Source organism: Anas platyrhynchos, chromosome 2 (genome assembly GCF_047663525.1).
Source record: "Anas platyrhynchos isolate ZD024472 breed Pekin duck chromosome 2, IASCAAS_PekinDuck_T2T, whole genome shotgun sequence".
Taxonomy (NCBI): Eukaryota; Metazoa; Chordata; class Aves; order Anseriformes; family Anatidae; genus Anas; species Anas platyrhynchos.
Window position 1 is genome coordinate 68,656,260 of NC_092588.1, and position 20,332 is coordinate 68,676,591.

Sequence of the window (20,332 nt, forward strand, 5' to 3'; positions counted from 1 at the left end):
AAGGGAAGGGAAGGGAAGGGAAGGGAAGGGAAGGGAAGGGAAGGGGCGTTTATTGTAAGTGTCTGTTACGGACTGTGCACATCGGCAGCCAGGGACCAGGCACTTTCCCTGCTGTTCCCTGCGGAAAGGGCGGCAGCAGCAGCAGCAGGTGCAGGAGGAGCTGTCAGCTCACACCTCCCAGCCTCGCTCCCCTCAGCGCCCCGCGGGGGCCGCAGGTGAGCCGGGGCCGCCCCCGCCCCGCCGCCCTGTCCCCTTCCCTTCCCTTCCTTCCCTCCCCTCAGGGGCGGCGGCGAGGGGCAGCCATCGCGCAGGCGCCGCCCCCGGGGCTGTGGCGGGGCAGTTGCCGGGCGAGCGGCGGCTGGGCTCGGCTGGGCAGGGCAGGGCTCGGCTCGGCTCCGCTCCGCTCCGCTGCCCTGACGGCGGAGCCGGGCGTGGGGCTGAGGCGGGACAGCGGCGGGCGCTGTCCCCCTCCTCCCTCCTCCTTCCCTTCTCCTTGCCCGCCACAGGTGGCCGCTCGCCGCCTGCCTCAGCGGCTCCCCCTGCCCGCAGCAGCAGCAGCAGGAGGAGGAGGAAGGAGAGGAGGAGGAGGAGGAGCAGCACCGAGCCCAGCCGTGCCCTGCAGAGGGCGGAGCGGGCTCCCGGCTCCGTGCCCCCGGCGGGCGGCGCTGCTGCGACGCCGTGCGAGGGAGGCGCCGCCGCCGCCGCCGCGGGGCCGGGCGCCGGGCTGCGGGCTCGGGGGTGTGAGCGGCCGGGCAGGGCGCCCCCAGGATGCTGCGGTTCCTGCGCAGGACCTTTGGCCGCCGCTCCATGCAGCGCTACGGGCGAGGGGCCGGCCGCGGGGGGCTCGAGGGGGACGAGCGGGACGGGGGGCTGCGAGGAGCCGCCGCCGCCGCTGCTGCTGCCGGTGTCTCCGCTCCGGGCTCCGGAGGTTTTCCCTCATCGCCGCACCCCGCGGGGGGCTCGCACGGAGCCGGAGCCCCCGTGCACATCCCCGCCGCCGGTGGCTGCAAGCCGGTGCTGCAGTGCCGCGTCCTGCTGCTGGACGGCACCGAGGTCAGCGTGGAGCTGCCGGTGAGTAGCGCGACCCCCGGCAGCCCCCCGTGTGCAGGGGGTGTCCCCCCGGCTCGGGGTGTCAGCCCGTAAAGGCTGGGCTGCGGGGGGAGGTGGGAGAAGTTGCGAGTAACTGAGGACCTGGGGGGTAAATCGCCCTCTGGGGTTGTGCGGGGCGCCGGCCGTGCAGTGCGTGAGCTGGGGGTGTTCGCCTCGTCCGGCTGAACCGCGGAATTCAGCAAAACAAGAAAAAAAAGACAGCGGAGAGATGGAGTAACACTCTTACAAGTGAACGGGGAGCATGCGAATAGAGCCACCTAGAGATACTCGCCTCAGGCTCAGCCCTCCTTCCCTCGCGGACCACATCTCTCGCTGCCAGGTGCTGGAGGTGCCCGTGTTTTTCCCCCCCTCTTCTCATCTCTCCTCCGCGACGTGCCGTAGTCCTTCGAACATCTCAGCACAAGCCTGTTTTAGAAAGGGCTTGAATGTTATCGGCCTGCCGAGGATATACTTATAGAAGTCTATGTAGATAAGCTCGGTAAATACTTCGTGTAAGGTTATACTCGCCCTGATTTGTCAGGGTTCGGCTATTGCTACGCACCCCGTGGGTTTGAAACCTCACAAAATGAGGTAATGGTGGTCCCTGAGTATTGAACACGTGTGCAGGCACCTGCTTGGTCCAGCACAGGAGACACGGGGCACACTTGGCTTGAGTTGTGATGTCCACACTAAGCCCCGGCTGCCAGTGGGGTCGGAGCGAGATGCACACTTGGTAGTTGTGGTTCTTTATCCAAAGGCTGGGTAAGAAGTTGTTTATTTTGTCTAAAAATCCTAAATCCCTAGGCTGGTGGAGGACTCTGGGGTGCGAAACAGCTAGCAGTGCCTTGAGGATTGAAAACAGCCCTGTTGAATTATATATCTGTGCCTCCTGCTTCTTCCCTTTCTTTCATAGAAAGTAACACCCACACTGACAGTCAGGAAAACAGAAAGAGGCGTTGCACCATTTATAGAAGTTGATCAGTAATGTTTCCCCGAGCTCTGAAGCACCAGTTGTTATGGGATCAGGGCCTGAAGCAGAGCGTGCTTTCATACGCAGAAGCTGTGGTACAGCACTGGTTAAGCTGAACAAGCCGGATAGTGTCTTTTCTGTGAAATTGAACACGGGGGGGAAAAAAAAAGCGCATGGTTGTTTTTCTCCGTTTCGGCTCAAATTTTTTGGAAAGGGGGTGAGTGTGGTCTCTCCATCATCATGGAGACAGCTTACCCGAGAAGTCAAGTATGTGGATAATTGCTGAGGACCTCACTGTGCTGCTGCTCACGCTCACAAGCACTTATTTCAGGAGATCCTGGCATCTGTGAAATGTGCTCTTTCTGCTACCTGTTAACACTACACCCTGCTTGCCTTTCCAGCTGTAAAAGGAACAGGCTGATACTAGGACGTGATACTTTTGTAACTAACACTTCTTAGGTTGCTATCTGGAACATTGTAGGAATTAATTTAAAGGTTTCTCAGGTGTGTAAAAGACTGCAGGGTCTGTGTGTTTGCATGGAGGAATGACACGAGACGTGACTGCTTGAAAACGTAGCTGTACGTGCAGGAAGAAGCTCTGTTGTTTCTGTTTTGTATTCAAGTAAAACTAAAACCCTGGGACTTTTGTCCTGGCTAGGTGTATCAGGTTCTGCTCCGGCGTGGGGGCTGGTGGCATTGCTGGGAAAACAAACCGTGCCCGTGTAGGCAGGCACTGTCTTTCGGGTTAACATTCACTTCTCTGCCACCTGCGCTAGGAACTGTACAGCTGGCGAGCTCGTGGCTGCTCCTGGTATAAACAGAAGCAGGGATCTGCTGCCACCTGCGAGTCCTGCCTTAGCTCCTTCTCCTGCGGGCTGCAGAGAGGCAGTGTGAGCGGAGTCGCCTTTCTCGTTCCCCTGCATTTCCACTCCCACTTCCTCGTGGGATATCTGCACTTTGCTCTTTTCCACTGCCCGTGCACAGGGCCTCCCCTGCCCTCAAACCGCTCCACCTGGTAGCCTGCCCTCCTGAGATGCTGTGCGCTTTCACTTGTGGGTGTTCTCCGCCTTTCCCGAGCTTGTTTGCTCCCCGGCTCTTCCCATACAAATGTAAACATAAAAGCTGTTCTGCGGCTAACCCTGCAGGATGGTTCCTGCACTCAGCTTCTCACGCGAAATTTCAAGGATTGCTTCAGAGCAGTGGCTCTTCAGTCACTCTTAAGGCAACACTGGTGTGCTTTGAAAGCGTTCTCCCTAAACAGAATAAAGCACTGGGTGGCTTTTCACCACCAAGAACATACTTGGTGTTTCTTGTTGCGAGTTCACGTCTATAGGGGGCTGCTGTTTGGTTAGATCTTGTAACTCGGCTGTGGGTAGATGGAAGGCCACTTGCTCCCTGCTGTTAGAACAGTCCTTCCCCTGTTTTCCTCGAGGACTCAAGACTTCAATGAAAGAAGAACAGGTTGCAGACAGCGCTGTGTTCTTACATTTAAAAAAAAAAAATATATGGGGAAGGAGCATTGGAGCATTGGCATTTACGCAGTGATGATGTTGCTGTCTGCTAGTTAATACCTAAATGGAAAAGTTCACAGATGACTCTAAGGTGAGGCCAAAAAAATCCCAAATTTGTGATGTCTTTAAGACGTGGATGTTGGCATTTCCGAAAATTGAGCTTCTGATTTTTAATTCAGTGCGTCTTGTGAAAGCATAAAGGGAGGCTATGAAAGATGACTCTTCAGTGAGACGGTCCAGAGTAGCAGGAATTTATGCTCTTTTTTTAATGCCACTGAAAACAGTGCTCCATGATAAAATTTGGGGTAGAAGGGAACTGAACACATGTAGCGTGTTCTTGGTTTTGTATAATTAAGTGGGGTAAAAGTTTACCATTTACAAATGGTAAACTTTACTGTAGAAATCCCCATCCTGCAAAGCAGATGTAGGAAACTTTACATTTTCTGTGACGTGAAGCCACAGAAGTCAAAGCGCAGTCATAAATGCTCCTTCCTAACAGTGTCCTTGCTGTCATAAATTTCTGTGCTGCCGTGGATGTCGTTGCAAAGGTCTGTGTGATGTATTAGAAAGTGGGTGATGTTTAATGACCAATTTAATGAACAAGTTAAATACAACTCTTCAAACCTCCTAATTGTTTTCAGGTGGATTGCTTTTGTATTATTTCTTTGCTTTCCTTTTGGTGTATCTGTTTTAGTAATTGTTTCGGCTGCTATGGAAACACTTCACGATAGGGATAGTAAATGTTTTTCAATAGCCTTTTTTAATCTCTGTAATCTTCTATGCGTTACAGCCTTCTCTAGTTGGACTAACAAGCATAACAAAATCTGTTCGCTGGCCTCTGTGCTTAGATCAAATGTAAATGTTCAATTAACTCCTGAGTAATCATCTTGATCTTAAATATACTGACCATTAATTGTGACTTGGGAACAGCGGTAAATGTTGGTAAATACAACTTGATCTTTCTTTTATATCATATGTTATTTCCCAATGACATTTCAGGAATAAAAGCCCTAGACACTTAAATTCAAGGCATTATTTGGAGTCTCCTAGCTGAGCATTTATCCACCACCCAAATACATAGTTTATATCAGGCGGGGAACAGTTTTTTTTTTTTTTATCAATTCTCTAAAGCTTTTTTCATTTGCAAAGATGATAATATACTTCTTTATGCTGAAGGTACCTTTCAACAGCCTAAAATGAGAGTGCATGCTGGAAAAAGTTGAAAGCATATTTGCAGGACTGGAAAGGTCTTCTCGTTTTGGTGGACCACTGCGGGCACCAGCTCCTGTAATCCCCTCTGTAAACTGATCAAGCTTGGTTTTGAGACGTGGCTGGGTATCTTCCTTCTGTCACTCACGCTGCAACACCTTCTCATTACATTAAAGCTCCGATCAAGTAACTGTAGCCAGAGCTTGACGTGTTGTCTTCTGGCAGTAGCCTTTAATTACCTTGTGCGCATACCATACTCTTTGACGTGTTGCTGTGTATACTCGGTGTGTGGAAAACATTCATAGTAGGATTACGTACTAAAAGTTAGGGACATGTGCAGCCCCAGAAACGTGGTGTACACGTGTGACTGCAGTAATGCCTCAGAAATGCATGATGCATTCGCTTCTTGAAAGAGAGGAGGGGTTTTGAGGCCCTTGGCAAGTTCACCAAACAGCCTCGGTAAATCTACAGCAGATAAAATGCATTTCAGCAGTGTGTAGTAAAACGGGGACGCAATGAACAGTGCTTTGTTTTGACATCTGTTAAATAAATTTTGTTTGTGAGCACCGTTAGTTATTTATGGAAGCTAATACCATTCTTCAGTGCAACACAGATAAGAAAACAGGATCGCTGTTGTAACGGGAAAGCTGACAGCCAGTGAGAGAAGCTCAGTTGTGTGCTGCAAGGATGGAAGGATGAGCACCTGGTACCAGTTCTGAGATGGAGAGTTTCCTTTTGAAGAGGAGAGACTTTTGCAAGGAGGCTTGGTTGTTTCATGCATTATTTTGGAAGCCCTTTTACAACAGATCAGAACACGGCTATGCTTAGGAAAGTTGTGTAAAATGTCAGTGTGGCTGGACCTCTTGCTGGTTAGCACACAAATGCCTTTTAGTGACACCTGTTGGCTCTGGGCCTCACTGGGAAAACTCTGAAGGCCACAGTGGATCTGAATAAAGAAGATCAATAAGAAAGAAATTTTCAGAACAGTTAGAAAATACAAGTTTATTTGCAAATATCCTATGTCTAATGTTTTTTTTTTCCCTGAGTTTGTATTCTTGACCAGACTGCTGCTGGATAGCAAACCTGCAGCTTCAGGCTCTTAGTAGTGGTGCTGAAAAGGAGAAAAAAGTCTGGGCATGTAAAAAGCTCCCATGAGGGAGGAAATAGGAGCAAAGTGACTTTGGAAGTGCAGACCGTACAAAGGAGCAAGCAGAGAACTCATTTGCAGGATGCAGTACAGGAAGAAGCAGGCTCAGAATGGTTGAAGAACAGAGATAGAGCTTGAGAGAGAAGTATGAAGTTGACAATTAAATACGTGATGCAGAGTAAAAATGAGAATGAGGTCATTCTGGGTATGCCCAAGAAGCAGCAACTCTTCAGCTGGGAGGAAGAAGAAAACCTACACAGTAGAAGCTGTAGCGTTTTCTCTCATGGGCTTGATGGGTTTGAATGGGAGCAATTTTATGTTCTGGGAAGCAGAAAGGTAAGAGTCCACAGGGAGAAGCTGTTCAGGGGCCAGAACATTGAAGGGAAAATTGTTTCTGGGCAGTACAGAAAACAAGACAGATGGGACAGATATTAGCTGGGGGAGCATCTCTCTACCACTGCTTTTCTATCCATGCTTCTGTTCCTCATGTGCTTTCATGTGCTTCTACTTGCAAGACCATATGTAAATTATTTATTTTTTTTCCTGTAACTTTCTCTGAGAAACTAATTTTGTTTCGTGCCTCTCCTCTAAGCATAGGTCCATTTTCTGTTCAGAGTTTCTCTTTTTGAATTCCCAACCATTTCCACCCACCCTTCTCCTTAGCAGGCTCCTCACTGAGCAATTCTCTGTAGTTTCTCTGTGGGTATCATACATGTATGTGTCACTAGCGTGATACCCACTGGATTTCCTTCCTAATAAGAACAGACTTTGTTGTTCCCTGCACATTCTCCCGGTTTCCCAGCCTGTAACAGCAGTTTTGTTTGCATCCCAGCAGCAGCTACACAAGCTGTGAAAGCTTACCATGGAGCATCTCTTCTGGGAGGGACGTGACAGAGCCCACACTGGAGGTTGGCTTCCTTCCTTCTGTTTGGGTGCTTGAGCATCGTTCTCTGTCCCGTTTCCTCCTGACCGTTCACATCGTTCTCTGGTTCTCCTCAGTTGTCAGAAATTTAAAAGTCTCCTGTCCTGGTCCTCCCCACAAAAATGCATTTCTACAGCTGTAGGAAGGGGTCTGAAGGTCTGTGGCTGACACAGCAGCCTATTTATTCAGCCAGCCCGACCAGCCGAGTGCTCTGTCAGTGCACAGATACTGTGGGTGGGCGACGATCCTGAGCACTCGCATCTGTAGAGCTGACATCAGGGGAACACCGGTAGCGATCAGGGAAACAGTTGATTCAAAGGTTAAACCTCCTCACTTAAGGCAGGAATGAAGAGGCATGGCTGCTTAGCAGGTTACAAAAATGAATGTGAAAAGTCATACAGGGGGGAAGGAGGTCGACAGAAGAAAGGTGAAAGTATTTGTGGCTGAATTCATAGACGCTTTGCAAAGTAAAATGTAAGGAGAAGAGTAAATAACTTTATTTATGCAAGAATGATGAAGTCAACAGCTGTTAACTGTCCATACAGTGTTGCTGGGTTAGCATTGTATGTTACTTCAGGAAAAAGTAATTTTTAGGATGTTTTCCAATGCAGGCTATGGCAAATGCTCTTTTTTCCTTCTGCCTTAGAAATAAAAGGTTGGAAGCTAATGAAGTGTTCAGAGTGACCATCTGCTGTTCATTTGACTTGCTATTTCCATTTATTTCTATGTATCAAGATAACTATGTCCTGGACCATTACCTGTGTTATGATGAGATGACTTTGAAATATTTCTGGAAAGGCCAGATTCAGACTCCAGCTATGAAGCATGAAAAAGATTGAGTTAATTTATCTTGGCTGCTTACACTCTCGATCTATTCAGACTGAGATTCCTTTACTCCCTTGTTAAGAAACCCTGGGCAGTTTATCCAAACAAATACCTAATGTCTCTTTAGTATACTGACAAATGCTTTGACTCAAGATGTTATCACATTTTGTGATTTTCATACATGTCATACATGTGGTGCAATTTTTATATATATATATATATATAATATAAACAGGGACTGGAATGGAGGATCCTATTTAGCACATGTGAAATTTCACAAATAACTCTGCATAACCGTGTGCAGAGTCTGAGTGAACCTGGACTCGTATGAACACAGCAGTATCAAACACCCAATTAGAAAAGCATTGTTTTATGACTCGGGGATTGTGACCTGTAATTAAATTATCGTAGGCTGCAGTGTTATTTCAAAGGTTAACTTACCCAAGCATAAATCCTGTTGTGGCTGCTAGAAAAAATGTGAAAAGCATTAATTTCATTGTAGTACTAGTAGTTGGTCATATGTACTATTTTCTTCAGTGTTTTTTATGCATTTGGTATAAATATACGAATTAATATATTACAAAAATGTAGACTTGGGGGACTTTTGGCGCTTAATAGTCCTGGCTTCCCATTTTTCCAGTTTAAACTTTTCAGTATGTGGGGTCTTGTATGCTATATATTAGACAATAAACAATGTGTGTTGAGCCTTAAAAATATCCCAAGCTGCAGACAAATCCTTGCGTTAATGTTGATGGACAAAATATGTATGCTGACTGCATCACACCTTTTTGGTTGGTGTTAAGTCTGAACAAAATCGCATAATGTCCAAATATTACCCGCTTTGACTTTGCAAGTGACTGTTTTCTCCATTTTCTGAGAAAAGGGAACAGTTCTATGAAGTCTTTTCTTTCTCCCTTGTACCCATCCAGAATTGGTCACGGCTGTTTTCTGTCATTTCGATCTATTTCCTACCTTGTTAGTCATTCCCGAAACTGTGATACATGACTCGAAATTGAGGGCTCGCATTTATATAAAGAGACCAAACCCCAAAAGTCCCGTTTTTATAAGCAGAACTGAAATCCCCAGTGCTGTGTACAATCATTGTGTTGCAACAAAGCTCACCATTCAGCGGAGATGCAAATCCTCAGTATGTAGGTTTTATATGCAGGCTACTTACTGAGTAGGAATTCTTCCTGAATAATGAACTTTCCATGAGTGCTTTGCTTTGAGATGTGATGAATGATGAGTCTGTTATCTCCTTGAATTAAGCGAATAAGTAGCGAGTGATATTCTTCTTAAAAACAGGGCATACTGCAAGGAGAGAGGCAGCACCCTGGAAGGGTGCTGTGCAGTGGGCAGTATCCACTTGCCCTCTCTCACCTCGTGATCTTGGGGTGCTTAAATATTTGTGTGTACGAGCTTGGGTGTCCTGCTGTGGCTCTGGGGAAGGGAAGAGCTGGTTTAACAGAGCAGCAACACAACTTGTTTGCCGTGCCCCAGACTCCTCTCCCCTCCCTCTTCCTGCTATTGCATGGACTGGGCTTGGTTTATTTTTTTTTCCCCAGCTGTTCATCCTGCAGCCCTCTCTTTATTGCTGTTTTCTGATGTTATCAACATCCCCTTTCTCTGAGGAGGAGCATTCCCAGCCCTGCTGCTACCGAGCGTGCTGGTGGCACCTGCCATCCACCAGGGCCCCGACACCCGGCTGCAGGGGCTGCTGACGTGTCCCGTAGCTGCCTTGCACCATTCAGTCCATGCTCGTTGGAGTGCTGCTCTTGGCCTCTGCTTATTTCAAGGGGTTGGTTTTGTTGGGGGACCTGCTCACTCAGCAGAGATCGCCAATTCCCTTTAAAGGACAGCAAAGTTGTTCGGTGTTGGTTTTAGTGAGGTGCTTCTGCCGTGTTCTGGCTTCAGGCTGGAACAGCTGGATGGCTTAAGCTATCTTCTGCCTGTACACCTCATCTGTTTCCCTCTTATATGATGGCATTTCACAGCAAAACACTTGCCGTAGTACAAGCCACTTGTTGCAAACAGATTAAAAACAAAAAAAAAAAAGGGGGAAAAATTGTTTGGACTATAGAGTTTTGTAAGTCCAGAAGCAGTCCTGTATTTCAGGAGTTCAGGATATAAGGAAATACTCTGCACAACAAATGTTTTTAAATTTTTTTTAATTCAGAACTAGAAAGAAGTTGAGGTTATTCACTCTTCTTTTTCTTCTTGAATCCTCTGAGCCAACCCCTCTGTTGTTGTTGCTTAAAATTGCTTTCTTCCTCTGCAGCATGTTGATGTGAGCTTCGCATTATAAATTCGTCCGATGGTAAAGCCTTTCCGATGCTTCATTTGTGGCTTTAAAAAGTAAAGATGATTGCAAAATGTGGAGGGGGGGGAAGAGAAGTTTGAGCAGTTGTCTGTGTATTAGCAAAAATAGGTTGAAGCTGATTGCTGCATTTCTTGGATGGGAGTGCGAATAGAAAAATTCAATGCTGTGAAACAAGAACAAGCGCGTTTTGTTTGCCGCTATTGAAATTTGCCAGCAGATGTTCTCGTTTTACAGTTTGTGCTCGGATTTTGATGTATTTTCACATTGAGCACCCACCATATTTTTGGGCTATCATTTGATCATAAAGTGTATTTTAAAAAGCAGCTTAGCTGGTTTGGTTTGGTAAAGCTTTTGTCATTTATTCAAGAACATGGTTGTGGCCAGGAAAGGGGACCTTGATTTCTCCCCCTACGTTTTAAGATGTTAGATACTGACTAATAGAAGATTTTCATCTTATGTTAGCAAGAGAGAAGCAGATCATCTGATGATATTTCCAGCATGAACAGTGTGAAAATTGTTGTATGAGGAAAAATGATGTTTTTATCATCGATGTAAAATACTGATAATCAAAAGGTTATGTCAAAAGGCCTTCTCCCTGTTCCTACTGCCAGTTTCACCCCACTTGTGTACTGGTAGGAGTGGGGAATTGTCCCAGTTGTTTCAGGAAGCTGAGGGCTTGTAGCTTTCTAGTAAGAGAAAATATTCTGAAGAGCCTCTGTTACTTCACTGTGACTTTTGGTAGCTGTTCGTGGGTGTGAAAATGGGCGGGTTGAAGTGCACGTGGTATCTGGAAGGACAGACCTCAAAATAAACTGCTTCTTTTGTTTTCTGGATTTCTGGGGCATCTTACTGCTCACTGACATCTTAAGTTCGTTCTTAATTTAAGGCAATCCAAGCTGGTAAGTAATAACCCAGATCTTCAGCAGGGTGTTCAGAAAAACTGTTTTGTGAGCCGCGAAGCAGACAAACAGCTAGCTTGTGAAGAAGATGGGGCAATATTTAGCTGAAGAGCATCCATTCCACTTTATCAGGTGCGTGCTGACCTCACCACCACGGGGCTGATGCTGTCAGGACTGGGGTGCCTGGCTGACTTGTGGCAGCTCCAGCAGTGCCATTTTTTCCCATCCCATTCTGTCACCTGTTGTATTGTATCTCTCTCACCAGCTTTTTGTTGGATGCACATAAATTTTCTTTTTTAAAGCAAACTTCTTCCCTTCTTGCATGCTTCAGCTTTAAGCAGCGTAGCAGTAGGCTTTAATTAAATGCTAAGTGGGGAAATTTGAGCAGTTTAAATGGTGACTGCAGTTCTCTTTATGAGCCTTAGAAATAAGAAAACTGCAAACTTTCTGTACCAGCCTGTAAAGTAGGGCAGTAGTCTGTGCTGGGGAGCTCGTACAAGAGGGTTGGAGAATGAAGTTCTCTTGTTTCTGGGGGTTTTGTGCAAGTGAAAACACTGAAATAAACTGCTAGATGGTTGACTGACCCTGTGCCATCCAGCAGGAGTTTGTTGTGCTAAGAAACGTCCCCGCAGGCGAAATACTAATTCAGCACAGCTCCAAAATGACAAGATGAGATTGCTGTGTCTGCTTCCAAGAGTGACAACCCGCTTTGCTTGAGAAGTGTGTTCTGTAAAAGTCAGGTAACCCGTACAGAAGCGGGGATGTTAGTGGAAGCTCTTGGAGAGATGAACCAGGCGTGCAGGCAGCTGCTGGGTGCAGGGTTGGTAAGGAAACGTGTGTTCTGGAGTATACTTCTATTTCTGTCCTATACGCGGACATAACCTGCAGTGCTAATAAGCTTGGAGTGGTTTTATAGCTAAAGGATAGGTTATAAATGTGGAAACAGGCACCATAGTTACTGCTGGGAGGCAAGCATGCAGCTTGGTCGCAGATCTAAATGAATTTATGATGTTATTCAAAGCGACGTTTGTATCTGAAAAGCCCTTGTGCGACTGGTTCCTGGTGGTAGGAAAAAAACAGCATTGATGTTTAAGGTAGCTAGGATTTATGGGACCCATTATTTTTGGACTTTTTGTATCTGAGTAAGTAGGTGGGAAGACTGTTTCCCTATGGCTTGACTAAATGAATGCATGCTTATATATACTAACAGGACCACATTGCTCTTGCTTTTTGTTTTTACAAGCAATTATTTTTTAAAAAGGGAATTACGTTGTAAAGAAAGATTTGCAGAAAATCACTAATAAGATTAGTCCTACCTGTTTCCATCTTTATTTGCTATTTCCAAGAGGGCTACCTCATCTGCTAAACAAAGAAAATTCACTTTGGATAAGTGGCTAGCAGAGGTTCCAGCTGTCTTGTTCTCATTTGTTCCTACGTCTAACATCTCTTGTTAAGGCTGTTATGATGATGTTAAATGGAAGTTAACTGAGTGCCCTTCCTCAATATCCTTTGGCTTATGGCTCTTTAAATTATATTGGGGAGTTAGTCATATGGATGGCTTGTAAAGGAATAGCTGCTGAACTGCAGATTTATTTCAGGTCAGAAAGGGTCATTATGAACACTTAATCCGTTCTCCTTCCCTGCTCAGTCTCTAGAACTCCTTGCAAGGTGTCCCGATTGTCACTTTTTAGTAGCAACATCTCTCCTTGGATCTCATTAGTTTTTCTGCTTTTAAGAGTTTTTAAGGAGAAGCAGTTACTGCTTCATGTTGTATGTGGACACTTCACAATAACTGACAGTGCTGCTGGCTGGGTGCTTTCCTCCTTTCCCTTCCTAATCGTTTTAATTCCCCCCCTATTTTTTTTAATCTACCTTTTGTGGACTACACACATCTATTTTAGGAAAGCTTCTTTCTGTCCAGTTGTCTCGTAGGCTGTGCTTTGAGAATACAGGTGTTTCCTGAGCAATACGAGCTCAAAGTTCCTGGCTTCTTCTTCCCATCCTTGTGCTGCAGGCAGGCTGTTTGTGAGGCTGTGCTGAAAGCCAGGTCAGGGAGCAGATCCAGGTATGTTTCACTCTCACAATATTTTTTTTTAAAGTGCTTTTACAGCACTGAATGTCAGAAACCTTTTTTGTTAAAGGTACCACGTAAGTAAGGGACTAAGCAATAGAAGGAGAACCTGACAGAGGGCATGGGAGCTCTTCAAGGCGAAAGTGTTATAAAAGCCACTGTGTTGTTGAATTGAAGCTTGAGGGTATAAACGCTCGCTTTAGGAATGGTTCATTCATGTACTTAGTGCTCGTGCAGCTTGGTCACGCGAGTGTTCCTCACCTGCCCCAGCAGCCAGCCAGATTAGGGTGACGTGACCAAGAAATGCCGTGGTGCTGCAGCAGCAGGACTCGGTGATGGAAGTGGTAGCAAGTAGCTCAAGCTGATCAGTGCCCGAGTCAGATGTCTAGCAGAAGCCTATTATTCTAAGGCTCCTTATTGTCAGTATTAAATAAATGTATAGTCTCTTGGAGGAAGAAATTAGGCTTGTTTTATGAGACTTAATTTTTTTTTTGAAACCATTGAGTAGTTTAAATTAGGCTGCTGTCATTTAATTTAATCCTGACTGGACCCAGCTGTCTCTAGTTTTTATTTTTTGGAATCTAATAGGGAGACAGAATTGATGAGAATAATGTAGCTGATACTGAAATTAGAGAGATTCTAGGAATTTAAGAGAAGGACTTTTGTTTTCTAGGCTCCACATGTGGAATTTCAAGCTGAACCAGGGCTGAATAGACTTTTTCATGGTCATTTCTTGATACGGGTATCTTGTGATGGAGTACTTTTCCTATCCCCCTTAGCCCTATGAGACTGGCTGCAATTCCTAACCTATCAGCGATCCACAGAATTGAAGTGGTCTGAATTTAATTGTAAAACTTTATTTGCTGATATTCCAGAAATGAGTCTTGTTGCCAGTACAAATAGTCACTATTGATTGTGAGAAGCAGAAATAATCCAAACTTGGATTGAAATATCTAAATCCTGATTTTTTTTTTTTGTGGTTTCTCACTTGGAAATTAAACTGTGTTTGACTTCATGGTGAATTTTCCAGATTAAAAATTGTCATATTTGTTGAAAGAAATGTGGCTTAAGAATGTGATCTAAAACAATATTTTTTTTAAGAAGCAGGTAGAACATTATTTATGTCTTGAAATCACAAATGGACAGATCTGAATCACGGTAAGAAAGTTCCAGTGGAAAATATGCGTTTTAGTTCCAAATCCACACGTTATATTAGACAGATTTCAACTGGAATGACTACTATTCTAAACATTTGAATAAACACATTCTTTATTTAAACACAATTTTGCTTTTTCTTTTTTCTTTGGGGGGTAGTGGGGGTGGAGGAGGAACCAGTAAAATGCTTGAGAGGAGTCCCAGGTCTCCTGGTGCTTCCTTACCTATCTACACATGCCTGCATGCATCTGAGGTGCAGGGCATTATTGCACTGGAGCCCTCTGTGTGACACTGTGCAGCTGTAGGGTGATAAGGAGGGGAGCTGGAGTTCCTGCAAAGCCAAAGGGTGAATGTATTGAGCAGCTTTCTTGGGTGAAGGTTTCAAGTTTAAGACTCATTTATTTTTAAGTTGTAGGCATTGGCAACTTCTCTTGTGGTGCTGCCAAGGCTTCTTTGGAGGTGTTTTACAGTCTGGGTAGTAAGGTGACAGTGCCTGTAATCCCCTCCTGGACAGAAAGACTTGAGGCTTTGATAAAACAGCTGCAAAGCGATTACCCGGGCTTGCCTGCGGTGTCACAGCCTCCAGCTGTCTTACTTTGTGACTCAACTGGCAGAAGGATGCGCGCCTGTATCTTAGCCTGCCTGCTGAAGACCCAGATGAGATTAAACCATGAAGTACTGCACTGCAGCGCCTGAGGTAAAAGCGTGTTTTGTGCTGAGGAGGGGTGATCTCTAGCAGCCTCCTGGGAGCCTGCGCTGCTCTGTTCAACAGCTCCAGCAAGATTTGTCAGCCTGGGCCTTCATCTTCACAAGAAGTCTGCTCTCGTAGCGTGCTTTACCCGTGAGGAGTCCCCACATCCTTCGTCCTGTGCTGCCGTGAGCTGAGGGCTCAGCTGAGCAGCTCGACGCCTGTAGCGTGCCCGATGTCACAGGAGCCGAGCACTCTTCTGGCTCAGAGGAGCTGGCAACAGCGGTTGCTTGCCCTGCTGACTTATTGATACGATTTTGGGCTGCTTGTTCCGCATCCATTGTATTCTTCTTTAGGAAATCTTGTCTGGGAGGCCTCTGCAAATGTACCTCAGGAGCAAACTCTGGATTTTTTACTAGCCAAAATGAGATCTCAAGCACTATCTCTTAGAGAAATGGGCTCTGTATCGGACTGATAAACTAAAAAAACATAAGACATGCAGTGTAGATGTCACAAAGCTTCCCGAGTAGCATGAGATTGAGGAAATTAGTTTAGCTGTAGTACCTTTTTATCTGGACTTTGTTCTAGAAGCAGAATTTCACCTTACTCAAATAACGGAGGTTGACTAAAGGTATCGCGGTGTTACAGTGCAAAGTTCCTTTGCTTTAGTGCTCTCTGTTGCATTGGATTGAAGTGACTATCCAGCGAGAAGCTTGGAGGGTGGAAAAGATGAGCTTTCCTTATGGAATGCCCTGTAAGCCGAAATTAAAAGCTTACAGCTTTTTCCATGGAGCTGACCACAAAGAATTTGGTAAAGAACGGTGCAAAAGTACAGACAGAGCTGATAGCTTACTAAAATATGATTATATCTATACTGCAACCAATAAATTACAGGTATTCTAAGTATATACTGGTGGCTTGCTAAAGCTGTGCACTTGTAATCACAGAAAGCTGAAACATTTGTCATGAACTTTTCAAGTCGGTGGATGAAGCCTGGTTTGGTGCTGCCCTGCCCAAATGCTTGGTGCTTTGTAGGTTAACGGGGCGGAGGGCTGGGGGAAGGGAGGCAATTCCAAATTAAGTTCTCTGTTTGCTTTGAGACTTGATAAATGTTTCTGCTGAGCTGGTGGGGGAGGAACTAAGTCCATCTGGTTTTGACCATGTGTATGCACTCATTTCTGCCTGTGAGTTGTCTAAACACACAAATTACTAGTTCATTCTGCCAGCGGAAAACAGGAAGCTTAAATGCAATACTCATATCTTTCATATCACATAAATGCTTTAATATACTTTATTTACAGATTTACCCGTCTCAGTGAAGTAGTATGTGCTTATCAATTGGCACTTTGCAGGCTGGTTTCTCTCCAGCTGTTAGATTCAGAGTTTGTAGTTCAGACATACTGGTAGCATAAGGGTTGTCTGTATTTGGGGTAGTGATGACAAAGGAGTCCGCTGTGCTGTTTGTGTTTACAAACTTGTCTGTATACCTGTGTGTATGCATATAAACTTATACATGTAGTAAGTAATCCATAAAGGTATCGCATACATAAACTTAGAATCACAGAATCATTCAGGTTGGAAAAGACCTCCAAGATCATCTGGTCCAACCATTCCACTACACCATACAACCAATGTCGCCCACTAAACCATGTCCCTAAGCACCAAGTCCAACCTTTCCTTATATATGTAATTTGTAATAACCACACGTTAAAGGGTAGGGAAGTGATTTACCTCAACAAAATCTCAGTGCACTTCTTGGTAGATCTGTATTGGCCCTCTTGTACTCACAAAACCAATGCTAGAAGTGGTTTCTGCTAGGCCCTATGGAGTAGAAAAGTACAGTGAAATTCAGATTGCTTCCAGTATTTTAATTGCATCATCTTTAAATGCTTTTTCAAGGACAGTCTCAGTCTGAAAAGCTACATTCCTGTAAGTGCTGTGGCATTGCATGTTGTCAGTTGAATGTTATGTTGAAACACTAAGTTTACCAGAAATCTGGGAGGAGAAGCAGGCTCTTTTTTTTTTTTGCTTTCTGTCCTTAAGCTGATCATCTCTTAAATTCAATTTCCTTCAAAAATTAAACTCAACCCAGTTCAAGCTAGACTTCATCCTTCTTTTTAATACTTTCAGCATGAAGTTGACACAGTAAATGATCATAGTATCATCTGAGTCTAAAATTTGCTATCAGCATGACATTTAACCTGAACTGTTAATGGCTTTTTACGTGGGTAACAGATTGAACAGATTTCAAAGAATATGCTCAAAAGAAGGAATTTTGGATCGTGCCCTTTCTCAAATGATATCATTTAAATAAAGCAGCTTTTCAGACTAGCTCACCATTTCTTAATTCTTCTCATTAGTAAGGATGAGAGGTGGGTTATCACCACTATTTATTTGTTGTAGTGTGATTTCTCATTCCTTCTCTTCTCATGTGTTCCCGAGCAGTATTTAAAAGACATGGATGTTCCAGTCTTGATAAGAGTTTGCTGTGGCCGTCTCCACAACTTTCCTGATGCTGATGTAAGAGCCAGCTATTTTAATCTGATGATCATTTTTGCATCAGCTTCAACTCTGCTGGCTGATATATTCAAAACTATTAATGTCCAGGCCAATAGCTGGATTTTTGTGCTCTTATGGCTCTTACAGAGCTCACCTGTCTTCCCCAGTGATTGTCCTCCTCACACCACAGTTCTGCGTAGTTCTTCCTATTACACTTGCTGATTTTGAAATGCTCCCTGTGGTCTGGTATACCAAGCTCATAGCATAATGTTTTCCAAAGGGACAGAAAGTCACCAAATGGCCACTTGGCAACTAAAGTGTGGTTCAGTCACACTTTTGTGATGCTCTGAGCAGCTGGCACTTGGTTGTGCAGAGTTCATCTAACATTGGGGAAATATTTGATGAGTTGTTCTGCTTAGGCCTTCTAGTGACCAAGACAGTGTCTTGAAGCGCAGTTTAAAAGAAAATTAAAAAGGTGGGTTAAACTGGTTTTTATAACCTTAGTGATACTTGGATTTAGTTAAATGGAATGTTAAGCATTAACACATGAAAAGATTAATGGCAAAATACCGACGTTAGAAACTGAAGAGCTTATAGCAATCCATGTAAAGCGCTATGATGATTTGCATTTTTTCTGAACAAAGATGTACTCTTATAGTTGTTTTAAAGGGAGCGATTGCATTAACTCTACTGGAAGCCTGTGCAATTTATTGCAATTTGTCTAGAGTAGTAAGAATGCTACAAACTGTGTGGCTCAGCATAGTCATTCTTCTCTTTCACATGAAGAATTTGCGTGCTCACGCAGCAGTCTTGACAGAAAAATGACATGCCTTCAATTTGCTCCATGCCTTCAGGAGAAAAACAACCTAAGATTATCAAATGTGGATTTTCCCAAGCCGTAAGAATTCGGAAGTGTTTGCTAACTTGCATAGAAATAGGTGCAAATGTGAGATGATGGGGTTCTGCAAGGCTTTTTCTTTTTAATGCATAAATGCTTGGTAAATTTGAATGAAATTACTTCTTTCCTCAGTGATCTTATGTTCACGGAATGCAGTAACTTGGTGGTTTTGCTCTAATAATGCTAAAGTGCACCTGTTATCCCAATAAAACTTCATTATGTATGCTTTGTGACTATCTAATGATCTCTGTTTTGAGTTACCATGACTCATTTGGGGATGGGCTGCGATGACAAACCATACCCATGACACTTGACAATTTTTTTTGTTTTTTTACATTCTCTTCCTGAAGATGTTGTGCTCTTCACGTGAATTTTTGATGACTGTTTCCTGACTTCCTATTCTAATTGTAGGCTGGTGCATTCTGTGCTTGCTTTGGGCAAAGGAAGCTCCAAGTACAGCTCCGGGACCTAAAAATATGTGGAGTGATAAAAGCTTATTTCTAAATCAGTAGAGGAATAAACTGGTAGCAGTACCTAGCACAGCGCTGGGCAAACTCTCATGTGAAAGCAAACCTGAGCTTGCAAAGGTAATAAATGATTTTTTTAAATGAAGTGTTGCTTTTTGGTTTTGCAGCTTGCTTAGTTTGAAGAGAGATGTGGAAGAAGGAGGCTTGTGGTCCAAGGCAGACATGCATTCCCAAAAGAAAAGGCTTCTGCGATGGGTGTGGGGGGAAAATGTGGCTGTTCCTAGGATAATCATCTCCTGTGGTCAAGTAATAGTCTGATAATTTCTGGTTTCCTTTGGTACAGAGATTCTGCAATAGACAGCCAGAGGACCTTTTCTTTGTGTGAGCTGGCTTCAGCTGTCATGCTTGTACTTGTAATGTAGGCTTTATTTGTCTTTTAAATTTTACTCTTAACATTAGTTTTTAAGTCACGGTTGACATGAGGCTTCTGGAAGCTAACAAGAATAGAGCCTTTGCTGTGGAAGGTGTGGTGCAGAGGCTGGGAACCTTGTGTTAATTTTACAAGTCACATGAACGAAAGAGCATTAAAATGAGGGGAAGGACAAAGGCAATAAGAATGTGACTTTGTTGGCTGGCTGCAGCATGTGCACACCTTTAATAGCTCTGGATCACAAGCTCTCTGACAATGATCACCTCACTGTACTGCTGCCAGTGTCACAAAATGAAGCATGACTCGCGCTTCCGAACTAATCACACTGAATGTTACACTTTGCTAACAGCAAACGCTGCAAGATAGGCATCTGTAATGTGTTTCAATCAAATTTTTGCCTTGTACCCCCTGCCCCATATGGTAAGTGTGAGATCTAGTAACAAAGGTTTTTCACAAGCACCTGCCTGGACTTTACATTTTACAAAGATATGGATTATGCTGTTATTTTGTTAATAAACTGAGATGACTGATGAAGAATTCTGGCTGCCCAAAGTGAGCAAGAAGAGAAATATTTGGTAGGGTGCGTTATCTGCATAAGATGATTACTTTAACAAACACAATTCTCCCAGAGTGATTTCGAAAAGTAGTAGTAGCTTATCCGGAAAACACCAAGCATTAAATGCTGTTATTTATGTTGTCCTTTTAGCATGAGTGCCAATTTTCAGATAAAGGAAGTTGATGGGAACAGATTGAGGTCAACGGAGTTTGTTTTATTCCTGACGTTTAAGGGATTACGTTCTTTTAGTTCATGTTGTTACAAGGTTTTCACCAGGAAAATGTATCAAAGATGAAATGAATCAACATTACAAATTCTATTCAATTACTAAAACATCCTTCTTGGCTACATTATTTATGTATCCAATTCAAATGCTTGTTTACTTTGCACAGGTCTTCCAAAGTGATATATATATATTGTTATATAGTAATTAAAACATAGCCCATTTAAAAGGTGCTATTAAACCTAAGGATGCTGGGCTGGAGGAAGCCCTGTGTGTGTGGTTGCTGGAGAAATTCTTCATTTGAATTGAGAATGAAGCCTCTATTGGGAGCAAGTGAACTAGGAAAGCAGCGATCCAGCTGTAGCATAAATGGGCCTTAGAAATGCCGATAAGGCCGGTGTTCATCCCTACTGAAAGCTTCGGATAGATACTTGTGACCCTGGGAGAGTGTTT

At 44.3% G+C, this 20,332-nt stretch overlaps 1 protein-coding gene across 1 annotated transcript in view; it reads left to right on the plus strand.

Moving 5' to 3' along the window:
- Positions 1 to 322: 322 nt before the first annotated feature.
- EPB41L4B (erythrocyte membrane protein band 4.1 like 4B) overlaps positions 323 to 20,332 on the plus strand; it is an 85,763-nt gene continuing 65,753 nt past the window's right edge. The window contains exon 1 of the mRNA XM_027451798.3: positions 323 to 1,071. Within this exon, the coding sequence (XP_027307599.1) occupies positions 769 to 1,071 (303 nt within the window). The 5' untranslated portion in view covers positions 323 to 768. The remainder of the gene's footprint in view (positions 1,072 to 20,332) is intronic.